The 24,589-nt window shown below is 48.3% G+C and overlaps 1 protein-coding gene across 18 annotated transcripts in view; it reads left to right on the top strand.

Annotated features, from left to right (window-relative positions):
- PITPNM2 (phosphatidylinositol transfer protein membrane associated 2) overlaps positions 1–24,589 on the top strand; it is a 158,532-nt gene that overhangs the window by 105,182 nt on the left and 28,761 nt on the right. For 17 of the 18 annotated variants that reach the window (XR_008312524.1, XM_053280128.1, XM_053280127.1 and 14 more), the window contains 9 exons: positions 1,398–1,631; positions 2,046–2,372; positions 7,790–7,885; positions 12,332–12,436; positions 15,268–15,338; positions 17,998–18,242; positions 21,521–21,710; positions 22,517–22,636; positions 24,022–24,236. Coding sequence is in view for 17 of the 18 variants with exons in the window: in XM_053280128.1 (XP_053136103.1) it covers positions 1,398–1,631; positions 2,046–2,372; positions 7,790–7,885; positions 12,332–12,436; positions 15,268–15,338; positions 17,998–18,242; positions 21,521–21,710; positions 22,517–22,636; positions 24,022–24,236 (1,603 nt within the window). In the remaining variant the exon portion in view is untranslated. The remainder of the gene's footprint in view (positions 1–1,397; positions 1,632–2,045; positions 2,373–7,789; positions 7,886–12,331; positions 12,437–15,267; positions 15,339–17,997; positions 18,243–21,520; positions 21,711–22,516; positions 22,637–24,021; positions 24,237–24,589) is intronic. The other variant, XM_053280125.1, reaches the window with a different exon arrangement.

Below are 24,589 nucleotides of genomic sequence, written 5' to 3'. Positions count from 1 at the left end.
ATCCCATAGTACAGCCACCTTTGGAGATGTTGCTGAACACCCAGCAGGCGCTTGCTCCTGTTTGTACCATTCAAGCGACTACACCCCAAAATGGATCATTTCTGGAGGACTTTTATCAAAGACTGTTGTCCATCAGGGCTATTTGAAACTTGCCTGTTGGCTATGAAAAGTCAGATGCTAGAGAGCAAATGTGGGAGACGGTCGTTGATTTCAAAGCTCTGCTTGTGGACCTCAAAACAACAACAAATGGCCACTAGATGAGTCTTTGATCTGCTCCCACAAGACTCTTATGCTCATGTGAACATCAGTAAGCGGCAGCCATGGTAGAAAATCTGAGTGGGAGAGACAGAGGAAGCTGCCTTATGCTGAGTCAGACCATTGATTCATCTAGCTCAGCATTGTCAACACTGACTGGCAGTGACACTCCAACATTTCAGGCAGGAGTCCTTCCCAGCCCTACCTGGAGATGCTTCCAGGGATCAAACCTGAGACCCTCTGCACGCCAAGCAGATGCTCTACTACTGAGCTACAGCCCCATTCGCTAAGGGGATTACCTTAACAGCAGACAGGGCTCACATGATACCACCAACTTTATTTTTTGCCCCATAACAAGTTGTTCTCTGGACTGCTCACAAGAAAACAACAATAGAATAAAACAGGATTTCTTAACCTTGGGCCCGCAGATGTTGAAGGACTACAACTCCTATCATCCGCAGCCATGCCCATTGTGGCTGGGGATGATGGGAGTTGTAGTCCATCAACATCTGGGGGCCCAAGGTTAAGAAACCTTGGAATAAAACATACCACCTAAAACATAACACACAAAGCAAAAAAACAAACAGTAACATGAACAAGAAATACAAACACGTTTTGTATTACAAAATACATAAACACAGAGTCCCTCATCCATATACAAACCAGGGCAACCCAGCTTAGCCAAGGGGGCAATTCGTGCTTGCTAGTACAAGACCAGCTCTCCTCCTCAATATTGTCTGTACCATAGAGATTCTGTGGCAAGGTTAGAAAATGATCGATAGCTACTGTTTTATGGCCCCTTTTGTTCTCTATGAGTCAGACCGCTAGAATACAGCATTGTTCAGAAGAGATGCTGCAGTCCAATCTGACGGCGAGCATTTATTTCGTGCCTGCTTCACCCATAAATACCTACTCAGAATGAAGCTTCTATTTGTGGCTTCCCAAGAGAAAGTAACTTCCAACCTCTGGCTGACTTTTATAAACAATTTAAAGACGAGCCGTTTCAGTCTAAACAGTCAGAGGCGAAATGGCTATCGTGTTTGGTAGTTATCCAAACAAAACCAAACTTTTGAGAAAGTGTTGTTTGGGGTTTCTCTTTATGTTGTTTGAATGTTTCTTTTGACTTTTCTTGCTGCTCTTAGATCCTATTGATATTGTTAAAGATCCCATCCCCCCACACGAGTACAAGTCCGAAGAGGATCCCAAGATGTACAGATCAGTGAAGACAACCCGAGGCCCTCTTTCAGAAGACTGGATCAAAGAGCACAAGAGCAGCCCTGGGAGATACCCCATCATGTGTGCATACAAGCTGTGCAAAGTGGAATTCAGATACTGGGGGATGCAATCTAAAATCGAGCGCTTCATTCATGATGTCGGTGAGCATTGGACTCCTTTCTCCCTCTTGAACTCCTTGTGGGGGTGCTTGTCCCTGGCTTGGCCACTAGGAGGCAGTAATGGGGTGGGGCCTCCCCTGTGGATTGCTCTTCCCTGGGAAGTTCGCTTGGTGCCGACTTGGATGTCCTTTTGGCACAAGGCAAAGACCTTTCCTTTTAAAAAAAAAATTGTCCCTGGTTCTTTTGTGGTGCTTTGATCTGCTCTAGCTTTGCATTGTTCTGCTGATTTTTAAATTCTATTTGATTGTCTGGACTTGTCGCTACAGAAAACACTTCAGAAAGCTGAAGTTCAGTATCAGAGCCCTGATGGCCAACAATAAACTGAAACGTAGCAATAATCTGGGTATGCAGCCTGATGATCATGTTGTGGCTCACTGGCCTGGTGTCATTTTGCAGGCTTGCGGAAGGTGATGGTGAGGGCCCACCGGCAGGCTTGGTGCTGGCAGGACGAATGGTACGGGCTGACCATCGAGGACATCCGGCAGCTGGAGAAGGAGGCCCAGCTGATGCTGGCGCAGAAGATGGCCCAGTTCAGCTGCAACGAGAACGAAGTGGAGCCGCACCTTCCCAACGACCCTCTGAGTGAAAACGACGTGGAAACAAAGGCCATATCCCCGTCCACCGAGACGGTGGACTCTGCTAGCAATATCAGCGAAACCTTGTCGGGGCGAGTGCTGACCAAGCAGTGGTCGACGTCTTCCAAGTCCTCTTCGAAACGAGGAAGTGAGTCGGGTCCAGATAATGGCTTGGGAAAGAAGCACAGCTGTGAATCTGAAGGGGCCATGCCGTGCAGATGTCAGTGCTGTTGTGCTTGCCCAGGCACCTCGGGGAGCAATGGCTTCTTCCCCATTTTGGAGTGGAGCCTGCCATTGGCTGGTTTCCTCCGAGAGGATGCATTGCCGCCTCGGAGTTCTCTGCCGATTCCAGCTCTTTCTCTGCAAGCATGGAGCCCCTTAGTAAACAGTATTGTGCTAGTAATAGTAATTACTGGAAATGTTGTTGCTGGGAGAGGATGTATTTGTGCTACCTGCTTATAGTGGCTTTACACTAGTTTAACGGTTATGGTTTTCCTCCAAAGAATTCTGTGAATGATTTTTGGTAAATGTGAGGATTCTGTTGGAGATCCCTAGTCCCACCCACCTCCTCTCTGAACTACAGTTCCAGAATTCCCTGGAGAGAAGCAATTAACTCCTAGAGTATACTGCATTTTAGGAGTATACCACAGAGAAGGAATTGACTTCTTTCTCTGTGGAGTAGGTATAGCCCACAGTGAGAGCCCATGACAGAGACAGGATTTGAACCCAGGTTTCCTAGTCCAGCACTTACTTCACTGGGCCATACCAGAAGCTGAACTATAGGTAACATGGGAGCGTCTGACATAAGCAATATCCAGAAAGCAGTAGTAAGAGGGTTAGATTGGGATTGGGCTGTGGAGCGAGTAAACTCTTTCCCTCCTGTTCCGATTCCTCAGGGCAAATCGCTGATATTAGCCACAGAGAGGAAAACATACAGGCTCAAGGGGTATGCTTGTCTTGTTTCCCTTCTGTGGTGGTCTAATTGCGGATCCACAATGGGGGGCCAAGTTTAATTGGGGAGCTGGCGTAGGAGGAATGCGTTAAGAGAGGGTTGCCTGCACATGCTAAAGCTGTACTCCAAATCAACCATCCCATGGCTGCCTTTTTTGCTGGTGGAGATGTTGAGAGATTCAGGCGTGGAACTTCCATGTGACATGTATACATGTATACTCCCCACGGCACATGCATTGATGGGGGTGGGGGCGACATAGGCTGCCTGCCCTGCTTATATTTGTCCCAATTGAAAAGGAACCTTCCGGCATTCCTGACTGTGCCCTATAGACTGAATTGGTGAGTGGAAGAAGTTTCCATGCAGACTTGCCAACGTAGCAGCCCTTGGAGATGGCAGCAGATGTTCCTCAGCGAGTCTCCCTCTTCTTACTTAGTATTGCAGAGGCCAATTCTTTTGTGAGGAGACATTATAGCCCTGATAGACAGGAGTATTAATTCTTAATAGGTTTACAGCTTGGAGGTGTTGGCTCCTTTCTCAATCTCCAGGCTCACCAGCTCAGGTGTCTTGCTCTGGGGTGTTCTGTTCCAGCCATTCTTTGGTTGCAGAAAGGCAATCGCTTTTTTAAGAGAGATGAAGGCCGTGTGTGCCCATGACCCTGGGAGTGAGGTGTGCCGTATGAGGCATAAGGCCCATAAGCTAGTTTGGAGACAAGTGTAGAAACGAGAGTGGCGGGCCAGAGACATAGATCAACAAAAAACTCGGATGACAGTGCCGGGTAAAACTGGGTAATTAGCAGGACCCTTGAACTATTTAATCTCTAAAACACACAGGACTCTAAATCGGGTGGATATTTCTCTTTTTTTACAAAGGAATATATCTTTCCTAAAAAAGGAAGATAAAAGGGTATCTTTCTCTTGTTGCATTAGCAGGCTTTTTGGCCCCTTGGTTTCTCTCAGAGGATGGTTGGCCATGACAGTGGCTCTCTAACCATGGCTCGGGCCAGCCCCCAGGAGGATTCTGTTGCTGAATCCCTGGAAGGGGAGGGACATGCAGTTGGAGGGTGGGATAGGATCCGGAGCCAGGCGAGCTCTCCTCTCGACACGGCTGAGACCTTATTGGATTCAGAGGCCCCTAAAAGAGGCCCCTCCCTGATCCACACTGGGATCAATGCTCCCTTACTGCCCCAGCGTCTCCTCCCTGACTCTGGAAGGAGCCTTGCTGCTTTGCTTTCCCTGTGTTCCCCTATGCCTAGTGGCCAAGGAATGTCCCGCTTTGCTCCTGTCCCAAGGCCAACACTGGATCAGTGCTCCTGATCTACAGATTTTTGCATGCGAGTGCAAGGAAGGACCTCTCCAAGCTCACCTGTGGTGAGGAACAGCTTGCGAGGCCTGGATGAATAAGTTGAAGGGCGGGATGTGTGTGTGTGTGGGCTATGCTCCAGAAGTCTGAGGAGCATCCGCTTCAGAGAGGAGCATCAGCTGGTCACTGCCCACGGTTCTGGGGCCATGGAAACTTGCACAGAACTACAGGACCTGCTGCGTGTCGCTTGGGGTTGTCCTGCCAACTCACTTGTGGGCACATTGAAGCAGTGAGCCGTGTGTGTGTGTGTGTGTGTGTGTGTGTGTGTGTGTGTGTATAAAGCCCTGGCATGACTTCCATTCTGCTCCTGACTCGGGCCGACTGAACAGCTGGCGTCTCCAGCTTGCCCGTCAGCATCTTGTTGTGAGCTGGGTGCTCCCAGAGAAGGGAGAGAGTCCGGGAAGTACGTCACACTGGTCTCTTAATCTTCTTCTGAGCCCAGCTTACTGAGGCGCTGCCACACACCCTCGCATGCATGACTGCCGAGGGAGCTACTCGGATTTCCTGCTGATCCAGACGAGGAAGCAGCCCCTCTTTCTCCTTCGGCCTAAGCGAGACCCCTGGTGTAAGCAGGGACCCTTTCTGCCCCCCCCCCGCCTGTGTTCTCCATTCTATTTTTAGCAGCTATTATGCGAGGGCCTTTGACGTCAGGCCAGTGTGACTTAGCTGTGTGCTATCAATCACTCTTGCTCCCTTATACCCAAAGGGAGGGGGTGGGATAGGCAGGGGCTACCGGGCGAAGGCTGGAGCCATAATTAGCTCTGCAACTGATCTGTGGGGGTGTACAATGGCCTTTTCTCATGACAATTAGTAAAATTAGACGCCAGAGCAGTTGCCTGGCATGCTTGGACTCCTTGCAGCGGCACGGTAATAATAAACAGGCTTTCATGCCACCATGCCGTTGACCGTGAGCCACTGGATGCCTTCTAGGTGGCTCCACGCAAATTTAGCAAGCTTAGGGGCCATTTCACTGTCTTTTATTAGATTAGCCTTGGCTGCAGTTTATTTACTGAGGATTCTCTAGTCTGTTATCCAGCACAGCCTTCTTCAAGGCTGGGATTAAAGGAAGAGGGAAGCGCACACAGGGCCGGTTCCAGAGAGAAGTTAGATGAGGCATTTGGTGTGGCGCCAAGGCTAACAGAGGGCCTCAGTAGTGCTACCATTCTCAGGGCTAAGCTCCACATTTCTTGCTTCCAATTGTTGGGTGCTTTGCGGGTTTTTAATGGAAAGGTTACCTCAGAGGCTGGAGTGAGGGAAGGCTTAGGGACTACTTAACCCAGGGGTGGTGGTTATTATTTATTCAGTTTCTATACCGCCCTTCCAAAAATGGCTCAGGGCCGTTTACACAGAAAAATAACAAATAAATAAGATGGATGGCTCCCTGTCCCCAAAGGGCTCACAATCTAAAAAGAAACATCAGATAGACACCAACAACCGTCACTGGAGGTCCTGTGCTGGGGGTAGAGAGGGCCGGTTACTCTCCCCCTGCTCAATAAAGAGAATCGCCATGTTAAAAGGTGCCTCTTTGCCAAGTTAGCAGGGGTAAAGTTAGCAGGTTCTCAAACCTGGGTCTGCAGATGTTGTTGAACTACAACTCCCATCATCCTCAGCCATAAAGGCCAATGTGGCTGAGGATGATGGGTGTTGTAGTTCAGCAACATCTGGGGGCCCAAGTTTGAGAACCCCTGGCTTGAAGCCTATTCTTGCCTACCAGTGGTCCACTCAGAAAGAATTGCTTGCCCTTCCTAAACTGCTTTCCCAACTTCTCCCAGAAAAGTTGCAGGATTTTCTCTCCCATGAGAGAAAAGGAGCTGGGGGAGGGTGAGTCTGAGCAAGATGAGGAAAGGGTTAAGCGGTCCCTCCTCTCCTCACTGTTCTTCCCCTTCTGAACACAGCCTCCAAGGCTGCTCTTCAATTAAATCCCAAGCTGGCAAACGATTGTAAGACATGTACGATTGAGCATAATGTTCCTTTTGGCCCTCACTCGACACCAGGGCTGCTCAACTTAAGCCCTCCAGCTGTTTTTGGACTACAACTCCCATAATCCCCAGCCACAGCAGTCAGTAGCCAGGGATTATGGGAATTGCAGGCCAACATCTGCAGGAGGGCCAAAGTTGAGCATCCCTGTAAATCTACACAGAGCACCTGAGAAGGTCTGAGGCAGTGTAAGAGAATGGGGCATGGGCCATAGCTCAGTGGCAGAGCATCTGCTTTGCATGCAGAAGGCCCCAGGTTCAGTTCCTGGCCGCATCTTCAGGTTGGTCCAGGAAAGACTCCTGCCTGAAGCTTTAGAGAGCCACTGCCAATGTAGACAAAACTGAGCTAGACCAAGGATCTGACTTGGTATGAGGCAGCTTCCTGTGTAACTCCTGGGCTTTGTGCCCTGCCTCTTCTGGGTCCACTGAGGATGCCTGGCCTGAGCTTATGGGGGCCCCAGACTGAGAGCCTCATGGAAGCCAACTGCCTAGCAACCCACACAGAAGCCACTTTCCCTTTCTCCCTGCTGCGCACCCATTTCTCTGTTCCCTCTCGTCACATGAAGAAGCCACCTGTCCCTTTGCCATTAAAGCATAGATTTGTGCTGACGTAGAGACAGGAGTTTTCTCCACCTGGTAGCTTCTTGTTGCAGACAAACAGCTTGGCATGAAGAAGTGGCCAGGAGAGGGCTTTCTGCCGGTCTTAATGGCTGGAACTGAAAGCACGCATCTTAGCATGAACCTTGAAGGGTCCACTGTTGCCCTCTCCCAGAAGCATATTCCCCCCTCTTTTCTCCCCTCACCCACCCCCAAATGTCAGGCCCAAGCAAGAGTTCTGGGGCTCAGAACCTTGCGGATAACATTGTGAACTCTGGGTTCTTGTTATAAAAGGCATCATTTTACCACCTCTTTGTTTCCAGTGGGGGAACATTTTCAATCAGGAATGCTTCCTTTTCTAATTGCCAACCTGTAAAGCCAACATGATTTTACACATCCTCTGGATGCTTATAAATAGCTGCCCTTTGGAAACGGCGGGAGAGGATTGCCGAGTGCTGTGCAGTGGCATCTCGGTGGCAGGTTATAAGACCCGTAAACCATGCAGGACGCGGGGAGGAAACTTTGACATCCCGCCGGCATCATCGGGCCTGCTGTGCCCAAACACTTGGGGACGGATTCCCCCCAGGACCGCCCAACTCCTTCCCCGTCGCGAAGGGCATGCCAGAACCTCCCTGCCTTCCATGCGCAGCTGATTGCATAAATCTGTTCTGTTTCTCCTAGCAAGCCCCTCACGCCATAGCATATCCGAGTGGAGAATGCAGAGCATTGCAAGGGATTCAGACGAGAGCTCGGATGACGAATTCTTCGATGCACACGGTAGGTGGAGCAAGAATAAGAGCAGCTGCTAAATCGGGGTGGGTGTGAGCATGTGTGCGTTGGGGGTGGGGCTGGGTGTTTCTGTGAGATTGCGAATGGGAAACGGTCTTTGCTCACTTAAACTATGTCACCTTTGTGCTGGGAGATGAAATGATGATGGGAAATTGGGGCATCCTCCATCCCCAACTGGCCCTTCTGCTTAACCTGGGCGCCTTTTGAAGCTCATCCAGATGTGTGTGTGTGTGTGTGTGTGTGTGAATTTTCGTTGTGTGTCCGTTTTCTAGCAGAAACAGCCCAAGGTGTTTCAGTGCCTGAGTGAGAAAATCCAAACTGGATGCCCACTCCCTGCTGCCCCATGGTGTTAAAAATACAGCAAACAAAATCACAGACAGTTTGCTTCCCTTTAGAGGCACCCCAATATTCGTTTCCTGCTGTGGGTGGCTGCACCCTGCCCAACTGTTTGTATGTATCATGAGCATGCAGCCTGTGAGATGGCATGCTTTCTGGGTTTGACTGTGTCTCGGTGAGGGTAGAGGGCGTCGGGGAGCCTCTGTACCTCAAATCCAAAAAAGCTGGGTAATCAGTAACCTGACTGCATCAGCAGCACTTAATGGTCTTCTTGCTGCCTCTTTGTTTAGATAGGTAGCAAAGCAGATTGTTATTTAGAGGTGATTTGGTCAATCTCTTGGACCTAGACACGTCTAGATTTAGATTCTCCTCTTGACTGTGAAATTTGTCAGCCTTGGATCACTTTTCACTTCGCCATCGTCGTCAGTCGTCGTCATCTTCCTCCTCCTCTCCTCCTCCTCCTTCAGTGCCTAAATGTTTCTTGCTGCACAGCAATAATTAAAATTATAGAACCCTGCTGGTAGGCTGAAATTGCAGCCTAAGCTTACTTCACAGGGTTGTTCTGAGGATAAAAAAGGGTAATCCCACATATGCCTCCCTAAATTTAGTGGAGGAAATAATTTGCATTTATTGTAAGATATAAATATAATAAGTTGAAATACAAAATTAATGAAGTTTCTGGATCGAAGAATGGGGCTGTCAGGTCCCCTACCCCACCCCTGATAACTCAGTGGGGGATTTGAACCAAGGGTTCTTCACTTACGGAATGAGCTCAGCTTCACAGTTTTCATGACATTCCAACGTTCGACCAAGTTGAACACTGAATCATCCTCCCTCCCCATATTCTGCTTCCAACAACAACAAGTTAAGTGCCACACGAACACTTATCCATTTGTTTGTTCATCCTGTGCTTTATTTTTTAAAAATGAAAACTTTTTTTTAAAAAGCCACTGTTGCAGAAGTACTCAGGTGCCATCCTCCTCCAAATCTCGCTGCAAATTTGCAGAACTGTTGACTTATTTCCAAGCTTTGCCCTGTGTTCCAAAAAGTCAGTTTGTGCCAAATGTAGTGCTTTCAAGCCAGCCTCTTCACTCTTCAAATATAACATCTGTCTTTGACCAAGAACTCTCTGTTCAAAGTCCAGTGTTCCCCACACTGAGTGGAGTAGAATTCTTGAAAGTCGGAGACCCATTGAATCCCTGTTTTCCAAAACTGCTTGATCCGGATCCAGCAAGAAGATCTCCTGATCTAGTTCAGTTGAAATGACCTCTTGAAAACATTCTCAATGAAACCACATCATGTTACACATCATATCATGCTTGTTTATCCAGATATCTGATTATCTTAGTATTTTGGACGACTCCTCCTCCCCCAGGCCATTTGGATAAATGCAGTTGTAATTTAGATATGCTGAGAGGAGCATACTATGTTCTAATTGTTCTGGAATACATCCAGAATGCTCAGATAATCATAGGTTTAGTTCACTGAGAGTCTGCTTAACATAGTGTTACTGTGACACAGTGAAGATCTCATTTTTCTTTCCTGGAGCAGTTTTTAATGTAAAAGCGGCATTATAGTTTTAACAGCCTGATCCCATGAATCTTTCTGCATACAGTTTTAATAGCCTGGTCCTTTCCAGGATCCTCCTGAATACTAGATGAATCAGTAAGACCTACCTTGAAAGTTAGTCCTTCTGAATCCATCCAGGATTTGGACTCGGAAAAGGAGGAGTTGGTCCGATCCATGTCAGCTATATTAGGTGCAGAGGTGCAAGGTTCAGGATGCAACCCTGAGCATGAATTGCATTGCCGGCAGCCCCTGAATCCCAAAGCTCAACCTTGGGTCCCCAGCACTTTTTGGGACTACAACTCACATAATCCCCGGATACAGAGGCCAATAGCCAGGGATTATGGAAGTTGTAGGCCAACATCTGCAGGAGGGTTGAAGTTGCACAGGCCTGCTTTTGAACCTGGGCCATCAGAGACAGTTCATCCTTAGCCAGAATCCCCCAAGGGAGTCCGTACCAGGACCCTTTTTGCTACCAGTGTCTGTTTGCTCACGCAGGGAGCGCATTAAGCAAAAAGTACTGGAAGGGTGAGGGAGTTCTTTACTCCTGACCCAGGACTGACCCTTTCAAGATCTTTGCACTGCAGCAAGGTGGTAGTAGAGAGGAGCCAGGAGAGATAAAGGAGCTCACTGGAGTTGGGTCTCTTTTGAAAGCAAGTTGCTCACTTGGAGCTATCCAAGGTTCTGCAACTCCAACCTGCCTTGTTGGTGATGATCACACAACACCCTCCCTGAAGACATCTTGCTCCTTGTGAGTTCTTGTTACTCTTAACAGAACAGATGTGTCATTTTGTGCCCGAGGCAGAGGGGATAGGGCACAGAGAGGGAGAGATTAATTAGGGACCGAGGAAGCTGCCTTATGCCCAGTCAGACCATTGATCCACCTAGCTCAGTACTATCTTCACTAACTGGCAGCAACTCTCCAAGGTGACAGGCAGAAGTTTCTTCCGGCCCTGCCCGGAGATGTCAGGGATTGAACCTGAAACCTTCTGTATGCCAAGCAGATGCTTTGTCGTTTTGAGTGACGGCCGAATTCCCTAAGGGACATGTGCTCGCCTGTAGTCCTCACCCAAAAGCAAACCAAGGTGGAGCCTGCTTAGCAAAGGGGACAATTCATGCTTGCTACCACAAGACCCCCAGGTTATTTTCCCACTAAAGATCTTGAGGGTCCCCCAATAGGAATTTGCCCCTGAAATGAAATAGTGACTTGGTGGCTAATAACTGCTTCGGGAGTGCAATTTTCACAAGGAAATGCCTGGATTGCCAAAGGTGCAGGGGGTTGGGTGCTGGATCCTGACGCTGGGAGCCCTGGTCTGAAAGGTGTGTATGGCTACACGCACATACGGTGCCTCACAGTAGCAAATAATAAAGGGAAACTTTATGCAAACTGTTCCTGTTGGAGGTAAGTTGATTGCTTTGACACATTACAAAGAAATCTAGATTTATTTATTTTTACAAAGAAATCTAGATTGGTTGTTTTTTTTTAAAACCACCTTGTGAACCTTCCCACATGCTCTCCTTTGCTGGCAAAATTCTGACAAATGAAATTATTAATATCAAATACCTATGCCATGAAAAAACGCAAATAATGGTTGCAGGAACCTGTTCACTGATCACGGCAAGCGGCAAGGAGGCCTGTAATTAAGCCTCCCCAGCAAATGGATTCAATATTTAGATTAAGATGCAGGAGCGAGCCTGGAGTGTAAATTCATCCTCTCTTTGCTCCTTTCAGATTTGACAATACACACTTTCTCCCATATGCTTCACTTGGCTGATGCATCAGGCACTGGGCTGAAAGCTTTATTGGATTAGTCGGTGTGATACATTCATTAATTGTAGGTTTCAAATATACTTTGCTAATCAGAGCTGCTCCCCTTTGAGAAAAGATGGTTAGTACCAATGGCGCTGATGTGAGTAAGCTACATTGTCTTATATTCCATCATTTATCTGTGGTATTTATCCTGGGAAAACCTGTTACCTTCCCTACATAGACTTCAGGCGTTGCTTGCATTTTGAGATATTGTCATCTGTATTTTTAACTAGTGAATTAATTTAATAGAAAGAGAGTCGGTTGTCCAAGCATGGCGGGGATTGTAGACCAACAGCATCTGGGGACCCAACTTTGAGAATCCTTGGTTTAGGGGTCCAAAGTGGGCTGGAGGAGCGTGAACTCCTTCCCCTCTGAAGTATGAGTTCCCCCGGCGTTTCCCCAGCCCCACACTTATATGGCAAGAGGATTTTGCTACATCATCATTACAGCCTTTAATAGAGGAATCTTAAATTCAGCATTAGGATGCTTGTGCCAACTTGCTGTGGGCGATATTTGATCTGACAAGTCTCTGTGTACTTTTCCTTTCAAAGCCACTTTGATTTTCCTGTCCTAAGAACGGCTGTGGGTTTTCTGAGCGCCAGCTCTCCATGTTGGCCTTGCTAGTTGTTAGAAATGGACAGTGATTTAACAAAGAGCTTCTTTTGACACCGTGTTCTGTCTGTGCTTATGAATGATCATTGATGTCCCCTCTCTTTTCAAAGAGGACCTGTCTGAGAATGAAGAGGTGTTCCCAAAAGAAATCACCAAATGGAGCTCAAACGATCTCATGGATAAGATTGAAACCCCTGAATCTGAAGAAGTACCAGGTGCTTTATGGGTGTGATGAGATCTCTCTGAGAGTGTGGTACAGTAGCAATCCAGAATGGCTGTTCCCCTAGGCGAATAAGGCCCCAGACTGCACATTAAGTTAGAGCTCCCTCATGGTACTCCTGGTGTCACTCCCTTCTTGTGAAAGCAGCTGCATGGCCCCTGATTTGGATCAGGGCTGAAGGGAGAGCAGAGTAGAGCCCTTTCCCTCACACCGATTCCCCAAGTGCTCCTTAAGCAATTCTCTATGGGGGCAAAACTTTATGGGGACAACTTTTGCCCATAAGTTTTCCTCTCCATGGCTAATGGTAGCTAGGCAATCTGGTCTGGGGACATGGTTGAGAGAAAAGAGTTGGCCTTCCTCCCCCCACGTTGTGGTCTCAATCCAAATTGGGAACCCTGCATTTGCTTTACAAGAAGAAAATTTCATTAGGAGTGCCAGGAACGGAGCTTCAGTGTTGCATGTTGTTTGACCCACAGAGCACTAGTCCTCAATGTTTGTTGGGCATATACGGGAGGGCTTCGATATCCGCAGATTCATGTATCCGTGGTTGTGTAGAAGACACCTGACCTCAGCACACATAGAAAGGAAAGGAAAAAAAACCACCCTGACCTTACGTATTCATGGGTTAAGGGTGGCTGGAAATGACCATGGAGGGTGCCACCATTTTGTGTTTTGGAGCCTCAAAATGGCTCCGTTAAAATAAAATTTAAAAAACAGCAATTTCTGGCCAATTTGGGAGTACAGCGCAGCTCAGGGGGAGCAGCAAAGCAGGGTAGGGCGCTTCCCCCCCCCACATCCCCACCCCAAATTTGGCTGATTTTTGGCAATTTTCCTGACGACTGGGAACCTAACCCTGGCAATCCCGTAGCCCCCAATGACTCGATACTTGCGGTTTCCGTATCCACGGTTTCAGCCGGGAACAGAACCTCCGCAAATATCGTAGTCCTCTTGTATCTACACTACAGGATGATGTCAGTTTTATAGCAGCTTGGCCTTCCCCAAAGAATCCTGGGAGCTGTGATTTGGGGGAGGGTACAGCTAATTCTCTGTTGAGATCTCCAGCTCCCATCCCTTCACAAAACAACAATTCCTGGAGTTCTTTTAGGAGATGGAACAACCGTTGAACTAGATGAAGAGTGTAGCATAGATGTGCTCCCTTACTGAACCTCCCAGTGCCAATGTTATAATCTGTATTTGCTGGTGGTGTCGTGGTTAGGCTCTTGGACTTCAGCTGGGCGCTTTCCAGATTAGACCCTGCCTCGGGGTCACGACATATCTCCAAAGTGTGCTTCTGCACTTCCTGTGTTGTGAGACTGTAGTCCCTACGCTGACGGCAGGGTGCTGTTCACATTTCCGATGCCTTGGTTCGGACTTAATCGCTGCGATTTGTTGCTATAATGTTGTATGTCCGGTGTAAAAAGGTTGCTGTATTTTCTGGTTGTTAGTTTTTGTGAGACCGCTCCCCCTGCCGGGCGCTTTGCTATTTGCATTTTGAATGCGATTTGCCCAAACCGAAGCATTTTGCTGCTGTTGAGCAGGTCATCTGGAAAGCGCCCCAGAGAGATCCAGCTGCAGAGACTTGCTTCAGCCATATGAAGTTGACTTGGGGTCACCCTCTCACATCCTAATCAACCTCACAGGGCGGTTGTGAGGATAAAACGGGAGCAGGGACATGTATGGCACCCTGAGCTCCTTGGAGGAAGTGTGTGATAAACATGTAATGGATGAATGACTAACTTTTGGAATTAGCATGTCCTGCACATTCTTCATATATCTGGCCATTTTATTTATTTTTATTATTAAATTTGTGTACCGCCTTTTATTAAAACAATCCCAAGGTGGTTCTTTTGAGGGCCTACCCTTCATTGGCTTTCCAAACTGGAAGTGATGTACAAATGTCGCACAGTTCCAAAGCCACCTTCTTCCCCATGTTCTGATATGGCTAAATAGGAATCCTTACAACTCAATTTTTACCAGGAAAAGAGGGAGAATCCGTGAAACTAGCTGAACAGAGCATCTGTGCGCTAGGACTTTGTTGTTCTCCTTGCCCCCGGCACACACAACCCCTGCTTTATTGCTCAGTGTCAGCCCCCTCCCGCTCTCTCACTCGCCCCCTCCTCGCTCACTCGCTAGCCCCTCCCCACTGCGTGCTCACTCGCTAGCCCCTCCCCACTGCTCGCTCACTCATTCACCCCCTTGCTCACTCAACCACTAACCTCTTCCCTGCCACTCACTTTCCCCCTTGCTCATTTACCAGTTTGCTCACTCACCTACTCATCCCCTCCCCACTGCTCGCTCACTCGGCCGGCCCCCTCCCCGCTCACTCGGCCGCCCCCTCCCCACCCCCTCCCCGCTGCTCAGTTGCCCGCTCACCCCCTGCCCACTCCTCTTCCCTATCTGCATATGGAATCCCCACTGCCCAGTCACCACAGTGCTTCTGCTCTGTTACCTCCAATTGGTGAAGCACTGTGTGGGCGGGGCTTGCCACATGCGTCCTTAGTGTATTATATATAGAGGTGTTTTCTGCCAATGAAGGAGAGAAAAACAACTTGTAGATAGATTGATAAACTTTATTACAGTCTTCGACCAGTCCAAAAATATGAAGGAACATGATAGCCATCAAAATAATGATAGTATAGTTGTTATGAATATATGATGACAGTGAATTATTCTGTTACATTAGAAATTAGATTTTGCCATATATTCATTGGTATTAGACAAAATTTAGCCACATTATGAGTAGCGTTGGCTTTATAATCTGACAAAAGAAATGAGAAATATATTTCATCTTTTCCCAACTCTCATAAACATCTTCTTTCCTTCCAGATGATCCGTGTCTTGAATCGGCAGCAGAGTATAATGTTGGATCCAGTGTGGAAAGACTCGGCATCATTGAGGTACCGCATATAAGTAAAATTCTATGCTCTGATTTCTTCTCTCTCACCTCTTTCCACTGTTGTTTGGTTCCATAAGACAGGAGTGACACTGCCTTGTTGTAGGCTTTGTTGATTTCTCTGTCGTGTGAAAAGGCTCCGAGAGTCCTCTGCAGGATCCATTTTCGCTAAAGCAGAAATGGCCAAATAGCATTGCGATGACAAATGCAATGAATATTTTATACTGCTTTTCAACAGAGCAGTTTACATCGATATAAACAAATAAGCAAATGCTCCTGTCCTTGTTTCAATTCTGGGGGCCCAACAGACTATTATTAGCACATGAGTGTTGTAAAAGGTTTTGCTTGTAAGGTAAAGGAACAATGGCTTACTTAATATGAGTGTTGTTGGGCTGCCTTTCTGTGTGCATTTGGAAAGGCAAAGGACCCATGCCAGCCTTTTAGGCAACGTTTGTTCCTCCACCCTGTTCTCCTCATTGATGACCTCATAACTTCAGAGGGCATGTGTTTCATTTATATCTGTGAAGACCATCCTTCTAGGCTCTGTCAACTTGGTTACAAAGCTTTACCTGAGGCCAGGGTGGGGAGGCAGATGGTTTCTGCTTTCATGGAAGGACGGTGGAAATGGAAGGAGATCCCATTCTTATTTGAGGCCCTGCCAATTCCAGTAAGCTTGACACTCAGTAGGTTGCTTCCTTTTCTGCCACACTTCACGCTCCTGTCTCTTAAACAGTTCTTTCATATTTGTGAGGCATGGGCTTTCATGAATCATGATAGATTTTTTACATTGTTCCTCAACACCAAAAAGGTTCTCCTCCATGTGTGTGGGCCTAATAACCTTATTATTATTATTATTATTATTATTATTATTATTATTATTATTATTATTATTATTAAAGCCAACCCTTTATTGGGGTTTTTCATAAGGTCCTTACAATGTCAGAGCCTTTCTAAATAAGAGGGTTTCTTGCGGTAGGATTGGTGGGTTTGTGCACTGACTTTTTTCCAAAGTGATTATGGGCTGTGCAAACACTCAAGTTTTTCCTACAGTTCCCTTCTGTTTCTTGTGTATCTCAGTCTTCCACATTACTAACCCCTGGTTTAATACTCCCTCCATCCACCACATTACCACCCCGCTTTCCTCTCTACCCACCATGTCTACCTGCTATTGCCGCCACAGGCACGCCGTGGTTAGCTCAGCCAAACAGTATTATTGTTAAGTAAGAATAAAGGATTTTCTTGCGTTGATTCAGCTAGTTTTTTTCTTATCCCCTTTGAGAAGGGGCACAGCAAGATGGCTGGCCATTTCTCTCCTCCTCCCACACTGAGAACACAGAGTTGCTTTCCCCCCACACCACTGCCTTTCCTCCGCCACGTTCTTTCCCCCCCACCATGCTTCTCCCCGCTCTTCTCCTCCCACTGCATCTCCCTGGCCAGCTGGGAAGAAATGTGTGGAGGTACCCTTGCTCAGTCTCTCCAAGGCGAAGAACTTGCTTCTTGCCCGTGGGATGTCTCTTTTTCGCCGAGCATCTGTCCAGCACGAAGCCAGTGCTTCATGTGCTGGAGAGGGCAAGGGAGCTGCCATCCATTCCTTCCCAGTGACCGGGAAGATGCAGGCACCAGAGTGTGAGTAAATGAGCCAAACAGGCTGAGAGGTGGGAAAAACTCTCCTCCTCCTCCCCAAACCCATTCTTCACTGCCCATAGAAGGTAATGGCCCTCCTATGCCTCCCGGGGAAACTCGATTGACCGTGTTTATATGCTGCAATCCAACATACACAAAAACTCTTCCCACATTCAACACAGCAAAAGGGGTTTTTTTTGGTTCTACCTTTTCCATGGATTTGAGGGCTATTTGTGGTAGAAAAGTGTAGAGTGACATAAAGGTCACTTATACAGGCAGCCACATTCCCCATGGAAATTAACACTGACGCTGGTACAGTTTTCTATCTAGGAAAACTCTCAGTGCCTATGAGCCTTCCAGAGCATAGTCTAAGGCCACATGATACACACCAGCCAGTGGTCAGAGCCTGGATGGGAGATCCATGTTTGCCCCCTTTTGGGGATGGGGCTGTAGCTCAGTGCTAAGAGCACCTGCTTTGCATGCGGAAGGTCCCAGGTTCAATCCCTGAAGCCTTGAAAAATCTGCTGCCGGTCAGTGTAGACAATACTGGACCAGTGGTCTGATCGGTATAAGGCAGCTCCCTAGGTGCCTAGCAATAGCACCACGTTGCACCAGAAAGTCAACTTGTGACGCTTAATTATTATGAGAATAAACATGTAGAATCACAGTGTACAATTAAGGTACAGCTGTGTCAAACAGAACATCAAGGCAATCCGAAAAGAGAGTTCTGGGGAACTGCACCATGGGTTTTGTCCTGTTCTACCATACCCCTGTTGTTCATATCCTAGCTTCTTGCCAGCTGTGAATGCATCCATTTATAGTCTCCGGGCGTCTTCTGTTGATGCTACTGGGTTCTTCCAGTGCTGAAGTAGCGGCTGCATCGCCAGTAAAGCTGCCCTGTGTATCCATAATGCTTCACTCGTTGAACATTTCCAGATCGTTGGTACCCATCCGGGGACTATTGTTCTAAAGTGGAATGGTGTTCAGAACCCAATTTAGCCTGATAACTGAAGTCGTGCCTACTGTTCCTTTTCTTCCAGGATGAGGTGGTCCCGCTGCTTGTGCAGCCGAGCAAAATCCATGTCTTGCTTTTGGTTCTGCACGGGGGCAACATCCTGGATACTGGAAGTGGTGACCAGAGCTCTAAGCAAGGGGACGTCAACACCATCGCCACCGCCTTTGACACTGTCATTCGGGTCCACTACCCAGTGGCTCTTGGACGGATTGCCATCAAGTTGGTCCCTTGCCCAGCCATTTGCTCTGAAGCATTCTCGCTCGTTTCTAAGTGAGTTATTGCTTGGTTTTCTCTTTCTTTTCTGTGGGGCTGGAGAGGCACCATTTAGAGAGTGCAAGGACGAGGAAGTTGTGTTTCAAAGCAGACTTGCATCTCTGGCTAAAGGCCAAACTCAGTATGGCGTGGGATTCCCATGACTGCCCATTCAAATCCCACCCCCCAAGACATCCTCAAATGTTCCACTCAGGATCCAAGTGATCTCTATGGACTTTCAGTAGTTCTCAGTCCTACATGAGAACCTATACAAGGCCCAATGTCACGTTACCTTAAGCACAGGAGAGCAGTTCACACAAGCATAAACTGGGTGGGAGATGAGTCCCACCCAGTTTCAGGGCCTGGGTGCACTACCATTCTGCGGCCGTGCGTTAAATAAAAACAAGCCAGGAGACGGGGAGACATGCTCCAGCTGTGTGGGATTATTTTCCCGCCTTCTTCGTTCAGAAGTTAGGGACGAAATCTGGGTAGGTTGTGCTGTCCTACCCAGCTGGGCCATGACAGTCACAAAGCGGAAGCATGCCCAGCTCCTGAAACTGGGTGAGAGTCCTTTCCTACACAGTTTGTGGTCATGTGAACTGTCTTCTTGTTTGCTTGCTCTTCCTTATTCTTTTTCTTTTTATAATGGCAGCTCCTGGAGTGCAGTTGATCAGGATTGTGGCACAGGGGAGGGGTTTTTAACCCTTTCCCTCCTATGCCACACCCTTGAGGAAAACCTCCTCTGTCCCAGCTGTCGTTTGCTCCAGGAGAGAAGCTGCTATTGGTGTAAATGGCAACTTTTCTTCTGGGGCAAATATCAGTTTTGGGGAGAGGGGGATTTTCCCCAGTGTGAGGGGAAGGGGTTAACCCCCTCATGCTGCAAATTCTGATGCCTCCCTCCACAATGTCACTGCCACATATTTAAACCCGAATGAGTTTAAATCACCATCAGATGTGTTTAAGATCACAGCCCATGTGGGCCCATTTTATCTTGCATGCATCAAGAGGGCAATTTATTAACTATCCGATAAGCCATCCTATCTTGATCTCATACGTGGCTGTAATGAATCTAATGGCACTGCAGTTGGAGAGCCACAATTGATTTCTTCAAATGAATCAGATAAGGACTTGAACATGGATTCGCAGAGTTCTGTGGCAAGTGAGTTGCCTGCAGAAAGAATCTGTGTTTCCAAGTATAAGAGGGGAAAACATCATCCTTGAGCGTGAGATGATCTCCCTTAGCTGATGAATAAGTAGCTGGATTGACTGACTTGATTTAAAAAAAAATAGAAAACTCTTTGTTTCTTTTTCTGATATACACAAGGATTCCATGGAATAAAAAGAAATAAAAATACAGAGGCCACAAAAATTGCATCTTTTAAGGGCAAATCATGCCATTGCCTGTGTGTGTGGTTTTCCCCCCAAGTGGAAATAGCAGCTCTGAGTGATCAGGATTGGGATCACAGCAAGCAGAGTGGAGTGTTGAGTGGGCAGTGAATAGGTTGACAACATGAAAGCTAATCTCAAAATCTTTGGGCAGAATTTTGATTTGTTTTCAGTAAAGGCCGGGAAAGGGAACCACTGTTCCAATTACAAAATTATGCCAGTTCTTCCAAGGATTGGCTTTTGATTGATATCTTCTACTATGCTCTTGGTTGTCATTGTCCAAGAGAGGGTTTGCACTCTTGAGCTGCCCAGGGTTTAGCTTTAGGTCACCTAGTGAAATGGCCTCTGATTGGCGCCATGCCCCATTTCTAGTTTCCATTCAATGCTTAGATAATACATGTCTTGTAAACAGCTCCTTAAAAGTGTTGTAGCATTGAAATCTCAAGGGATGTCCTCCTGGCACATATCAGTCAAGATGAACTGTCCCCTGAGCCGATGAACTGAGCAAAGAGGCACCTTTTAAAAACAGTGATACCTTTTATTGAGCAGGGGGGAGAGCAACTGGCCCTAATCATCCCCAGCACAGCATTTTTGGTGTCTGTCTTTTTTTTTAATTTAGTTTGTGAGCCCTTTGGAGACAAGGGGGCAATTTTATTTGCTTATTTGTTTTTATTTCTCTACGTAAACTGCTTTGGGAACTGGTGTTGAAAAGCTGTATCGCTGTATCTGTCGTGTCCTTTCGTATGATATCCCCATGAAGGGCAAATAAATGCAAACCTTCTTAAGGTTTGTTCACACGACTGCCGGCAGGGTAGGAGGAGTGCCCAGTCTGGGTCGGAGAGCTGGGCATGCTTCCGATTGGTGGCCATGTGCCTGCAAACATTAAGGGACGAAGAGGGGAGTGTGGTTGTGTGCAAGGCAGCAGCTGGGTAGTCCGGCTTTCCCTCTTACTTGGGCAACACGCTGGGAACAGAACCTGGGTAGGGCGTGCTTGGCCTACCCGGCCACTGCCCGGCACACGATCATTCTCCCTGCCTCCTACCTTAATGTTTCCAAGCACCCGTCCGCCAATTGGAAGGTCACCTGGCTCTCCTGCCAGTGGCCGTGTGAATGAGCCTTGAATGTGCCATTTACAAACCTGATGCAGTGGCTGCTGGTCATCCAGTTTTGAGGTTGGGCAGATAGATCCCTGGCTCAGGATGCTCCTCAGTGGTAAGGGGGGGGAACGTGTGCTGTTTGTCTCCATCTAATGCGCATGTGTGTTTATTGGCAATCAGCCAAATAAGACGCCAGAAGACTCTTGCGATCTCCCCTCCGAAGAGAGCCGAACTGCCGGCAGCGCTGCCCCTGGAATGTCTCCACTCCGCTTGGGGACGTGGGGCGCAAGCCAGGATCCTGGGGGAAAGGCACACACAGCCTGTGCCTGATGCGCAAAGGGAGGTGCAAGGCGGCAGAGAGCTGGCTTCCTTGCGTTCCTGTCCCGCCCTTTCCCCAGGGAGCAGTCCAGAGCAGCATGCAGGGTGGGCTGCAGAGATGTATTGGGGTGTTCTTCAGAAAATGGAAATGTACCAGTTGACGATTAATTTCTGTGTATGGCAGGGTGGTCATTAAGCAGGCATCTCTTTTGAAGAGGGAGTATGTGTGTGAGAGAGAGTTGGGGGAAGGAAGAAATGGATTTAGGGAAGCCTTCCTTGCTTTAAAAAAAGGGTGCTCTGGGCAAAATGCAGTCTCATTGCCCTCCTCATCAGATTCCATGTATTTGGAGTCAGTGCAGCCAGGCAGACGCACAAGCATTGCAGTCCAAACCTGGTTGGTCAGTTGTGCGTGAGTCCCATCAGCGCTGAGTGGCTGCTGCCCTGTGGATTGTCGCCCAGGGAGAGCAAATCCTTAACTTCCTCTCCTCTCTTTAGCCTCAGCCCTTACAGTTACGACGAAGGCTGCCTTTCCAACAGCCAGGATCACATTCCACTCGCAGCACTTCCTCTGCTGGCCACCTCATCCCCACAGTACCAGGAAGCTGTAGCCACGGTGATCCTGCGAGCCAATCAGGTCTACAGCGAGTTCATCAAGTCCCAGGAAGGCACGTCATTCAGTGGCCAGGTTAGCAGCCTGCCTTCGTTGGCAGTGATAAAACCAAAGAGTGCCTAAAAAGCTTTCCTCTCTTGTGGAAGTTTCTAAGAAAAGTCGAATTAGTGCAAGATGATAGCAGTTTATGGTGCTGGGCGTGTTAAATCAACACTAGGGCTACTTAATCCAGTGGTTCCCAACCTGGGGGCCTCCAGATTTTGCTGAACTACAATTCCCATCAGCCCCAGCTACCATCTGTTGTGGCTGAGGATAATGGGAGTTGTAGTTCAGCAACATCTGGAGGTCCCCAGGTTGGGAACCACTGGATTAATCTATTCTCTCTTTTAACCATCTTGCATGTGAATAGTTCTTTTTTTTTTTTAAGTGCTGCTTTGTTGCCTTCCCCCAAGGAGTGTCAGGCAGTTTTACATAGCATCTCTCCACTTTTATCTTCACAACAATAGCCCTGTGAGGGTGGGTTAGGCCTCAAGAGTCTGTCTGCTTCTGCTGAGCCTCTGCTATCACTCTACCAGTGAGAAAATGAAACACGAGCACCTTTCCTTCGCAGGCCTCGCCTTCCACTCTTTCATCGCAAATGCAAGAACTCAGTTCCAGCAAATGTTGCATGTTACATGTGGCTGGCTGACTAAAGCATGTTTTGCAGTTAACTGAAGAGTTCTGCCTTGAAGAGCTTGGAGTTTCCAATAAAATAGTACACATGACACATGGCAGAACTAGCTTGGCTATCACGTCCTTGAATTCCATGCTTTCCCCAGAGTTTGTAACTGCTTGTGTTTCTCAAAAGAGATGATGAGTGAGTTTGGTTTTCCGTTGTCCAGGTGTGTTTGGTTGGAGACTGCGTAGGAGGGATCCTGGCCTTTGACGCTCTGTGCTACAGCAATCAGGCCACATCAGAGAGTCAGAACAGTAGTCGACGAGGGAGTGTCGTAAGTGTGCAGGTAAACACACACCCGTTCTGGAATGGTAGGGAAGGCTCCTACTCACCGCAGAATGTAGCACTCCGCATTGTATAGAGCCCACTTCAAAAGTGATTCATATATGTTATCTCAACAATCCTACCAGAACAAGCTAACTCATCTTCTAGTTCCAAAAGAGCCCATTAAGGTCTTTCCTACTTCCCACTGGCCGAGACGATTCTGGCAAGGGGGCAACGGGAGCAGCATGTGGTGTGGCTGCGAGTGAGCGGGGGCGGGCGGGGGCATAGCACTGGGCGGGGAGAGGGGGCTTCACCACGGAAGGCAGAGGGGCTGCCCCTGTTCATGCATTGAACACAGGCTCTCTCTGCCCTCGCTGTGCCACTGGCAAAACTCATGGGCTGAGTGGCCCTTCTTCAGGTGATTGCCATCTGGCCGACAGCCACCAATTATTGTTATTTTGCCTAGAACACCCACAAAACAATGCAGTGTGATAACATAGCATCAGCACTTCTGGAATTTTTAAAAAAATGGCAGTCAACAACACTGGCTGGAAGGAGGTGCCATCCCCCCCCCCCAAAACTAGGGATGTGCACGGACCGCGGAGGCGCAGTCAGACGCCGGGGTGTGTGTGTGTGATGACGTGCGTGAGCATGAGTGGCGGGCGCATGCGCGGAAATTACTTCCGCTTTTAGCTGTCAACAAGGGGGCGGGGCGGCAGGAACGAAAATTTCACTCAAAAATGGAGCGCCGGGTGGGGGGAGAAGCAGTGAGAGGGGTAAGTACAACACTCCCCCCCGCCCTTAAAGCGACACACACCGCCCAGCGTTGGACCACCGGACCAGGCCACTTGCGAACCAGTTCGCAGGCCTCTATCATGGCCTGCAGAGCGGTTTGTGCACATCCCTACTCGAAACTGCTGACAGAGCAACATTGGGTCATAATGTAGCATCGTTCTGTGGAGACTTTGGATAAAATCATCGGTGGCTATTGTGGGAAGCACTGCACAGTTTTGCTCCCAGCCCTGAGAATCGCTGGGGAAACTCAATTTCCCCAGCCTTTTGCTCCCATGTAGAAATGTAGAAATTCTTATCTGAGCTATTTCATCTCAGTCTGAGTCCTCACATCCATGTATCCCTGTGAAGATAGTACTCTCTGTGTTTCACCATCGTTGCATCAGACAACTCACACCCTGATGCTTGCATCTGGCCCCCAGATTTTAACGGCCGCATAACTAGCCCACCAGGCGAGAAGCCAGGGGTCAAACGCTGACATCTGGCAAGTCCAGGGACCGCTCAGGGGGGTTGTGGTCGAGCTGCGGGTCTGTGCTGGTTTTCCGATGGGAGTGTCAACGCAGTTGCCCTCTGCCAGACGTCTGACGCCCAGGCCTTGTGCCCTTCAACTTCCAGGACACTGATCTCTTGTCTCCTGGAATCATTGTGAACAACAGCTACTGCTCCGGGGGCAGCTCCAGCCTGGAAGCCAGCCGACACCTCAGCCGGAGCAACATCGACATCCCTCGCAGCAATGGAGAGGAGTCCAAGAAGCTGCCGCTGCGCAAGACAAGCGACTCGTCGACCTATGAGCTGGACACCATCAAGCAGCACCAAGCATTCCTCTCGAGGTAGGCTTGCCAAGGGAGGAGAAGGTGGGGAAGGGGACCGTGCCTTAGGGCACGGGTAGGTACCCTTGGCTCTCCAGCTGCTGTTGAACTACAACTCCAAGCACCCCCAGCCACAACTTGTTGAACTACAACTCCCAGCAACCCCAGCCACAATTTGTTGAACTACAACTCCCAGCAACCCCAGCCACAACTTGTTGAACTACAACTCCCAGCAACCCCAGACAAAACTTGTGGTGGAGGGATGCTGGGAGTTGTAGTTCAACAACAGCTGGAGAGCCAAGAGTGTCTACCGCTGCCTGAGGGTGTTGAAAACTCCTTGCTGCTGCTGCTGCTCTTAGGTTTTAAATTTTGTT

The sequence above is a fragment of the Hemicordylus capensis genome, chromosome 15 (assembly GCF_027244095.1).
Source record: "Hemicordylus capensis ecotype Gifberg chromosome 15, rHemCap1.1.pri, whole genome shotgun sequence".
Taxonomy (NCBI): domain Eukaryota; kingdom Metazoa; phylum Chordata; class Lepidosauria; order Squamata; family Cordylidae; genus Hemicordylus; species Hemicordylus capensis.
Note: the sequence above shows the minus strand (reverse complement) of the source record. Positions and strands in the feature narration are given on the sequence as shown.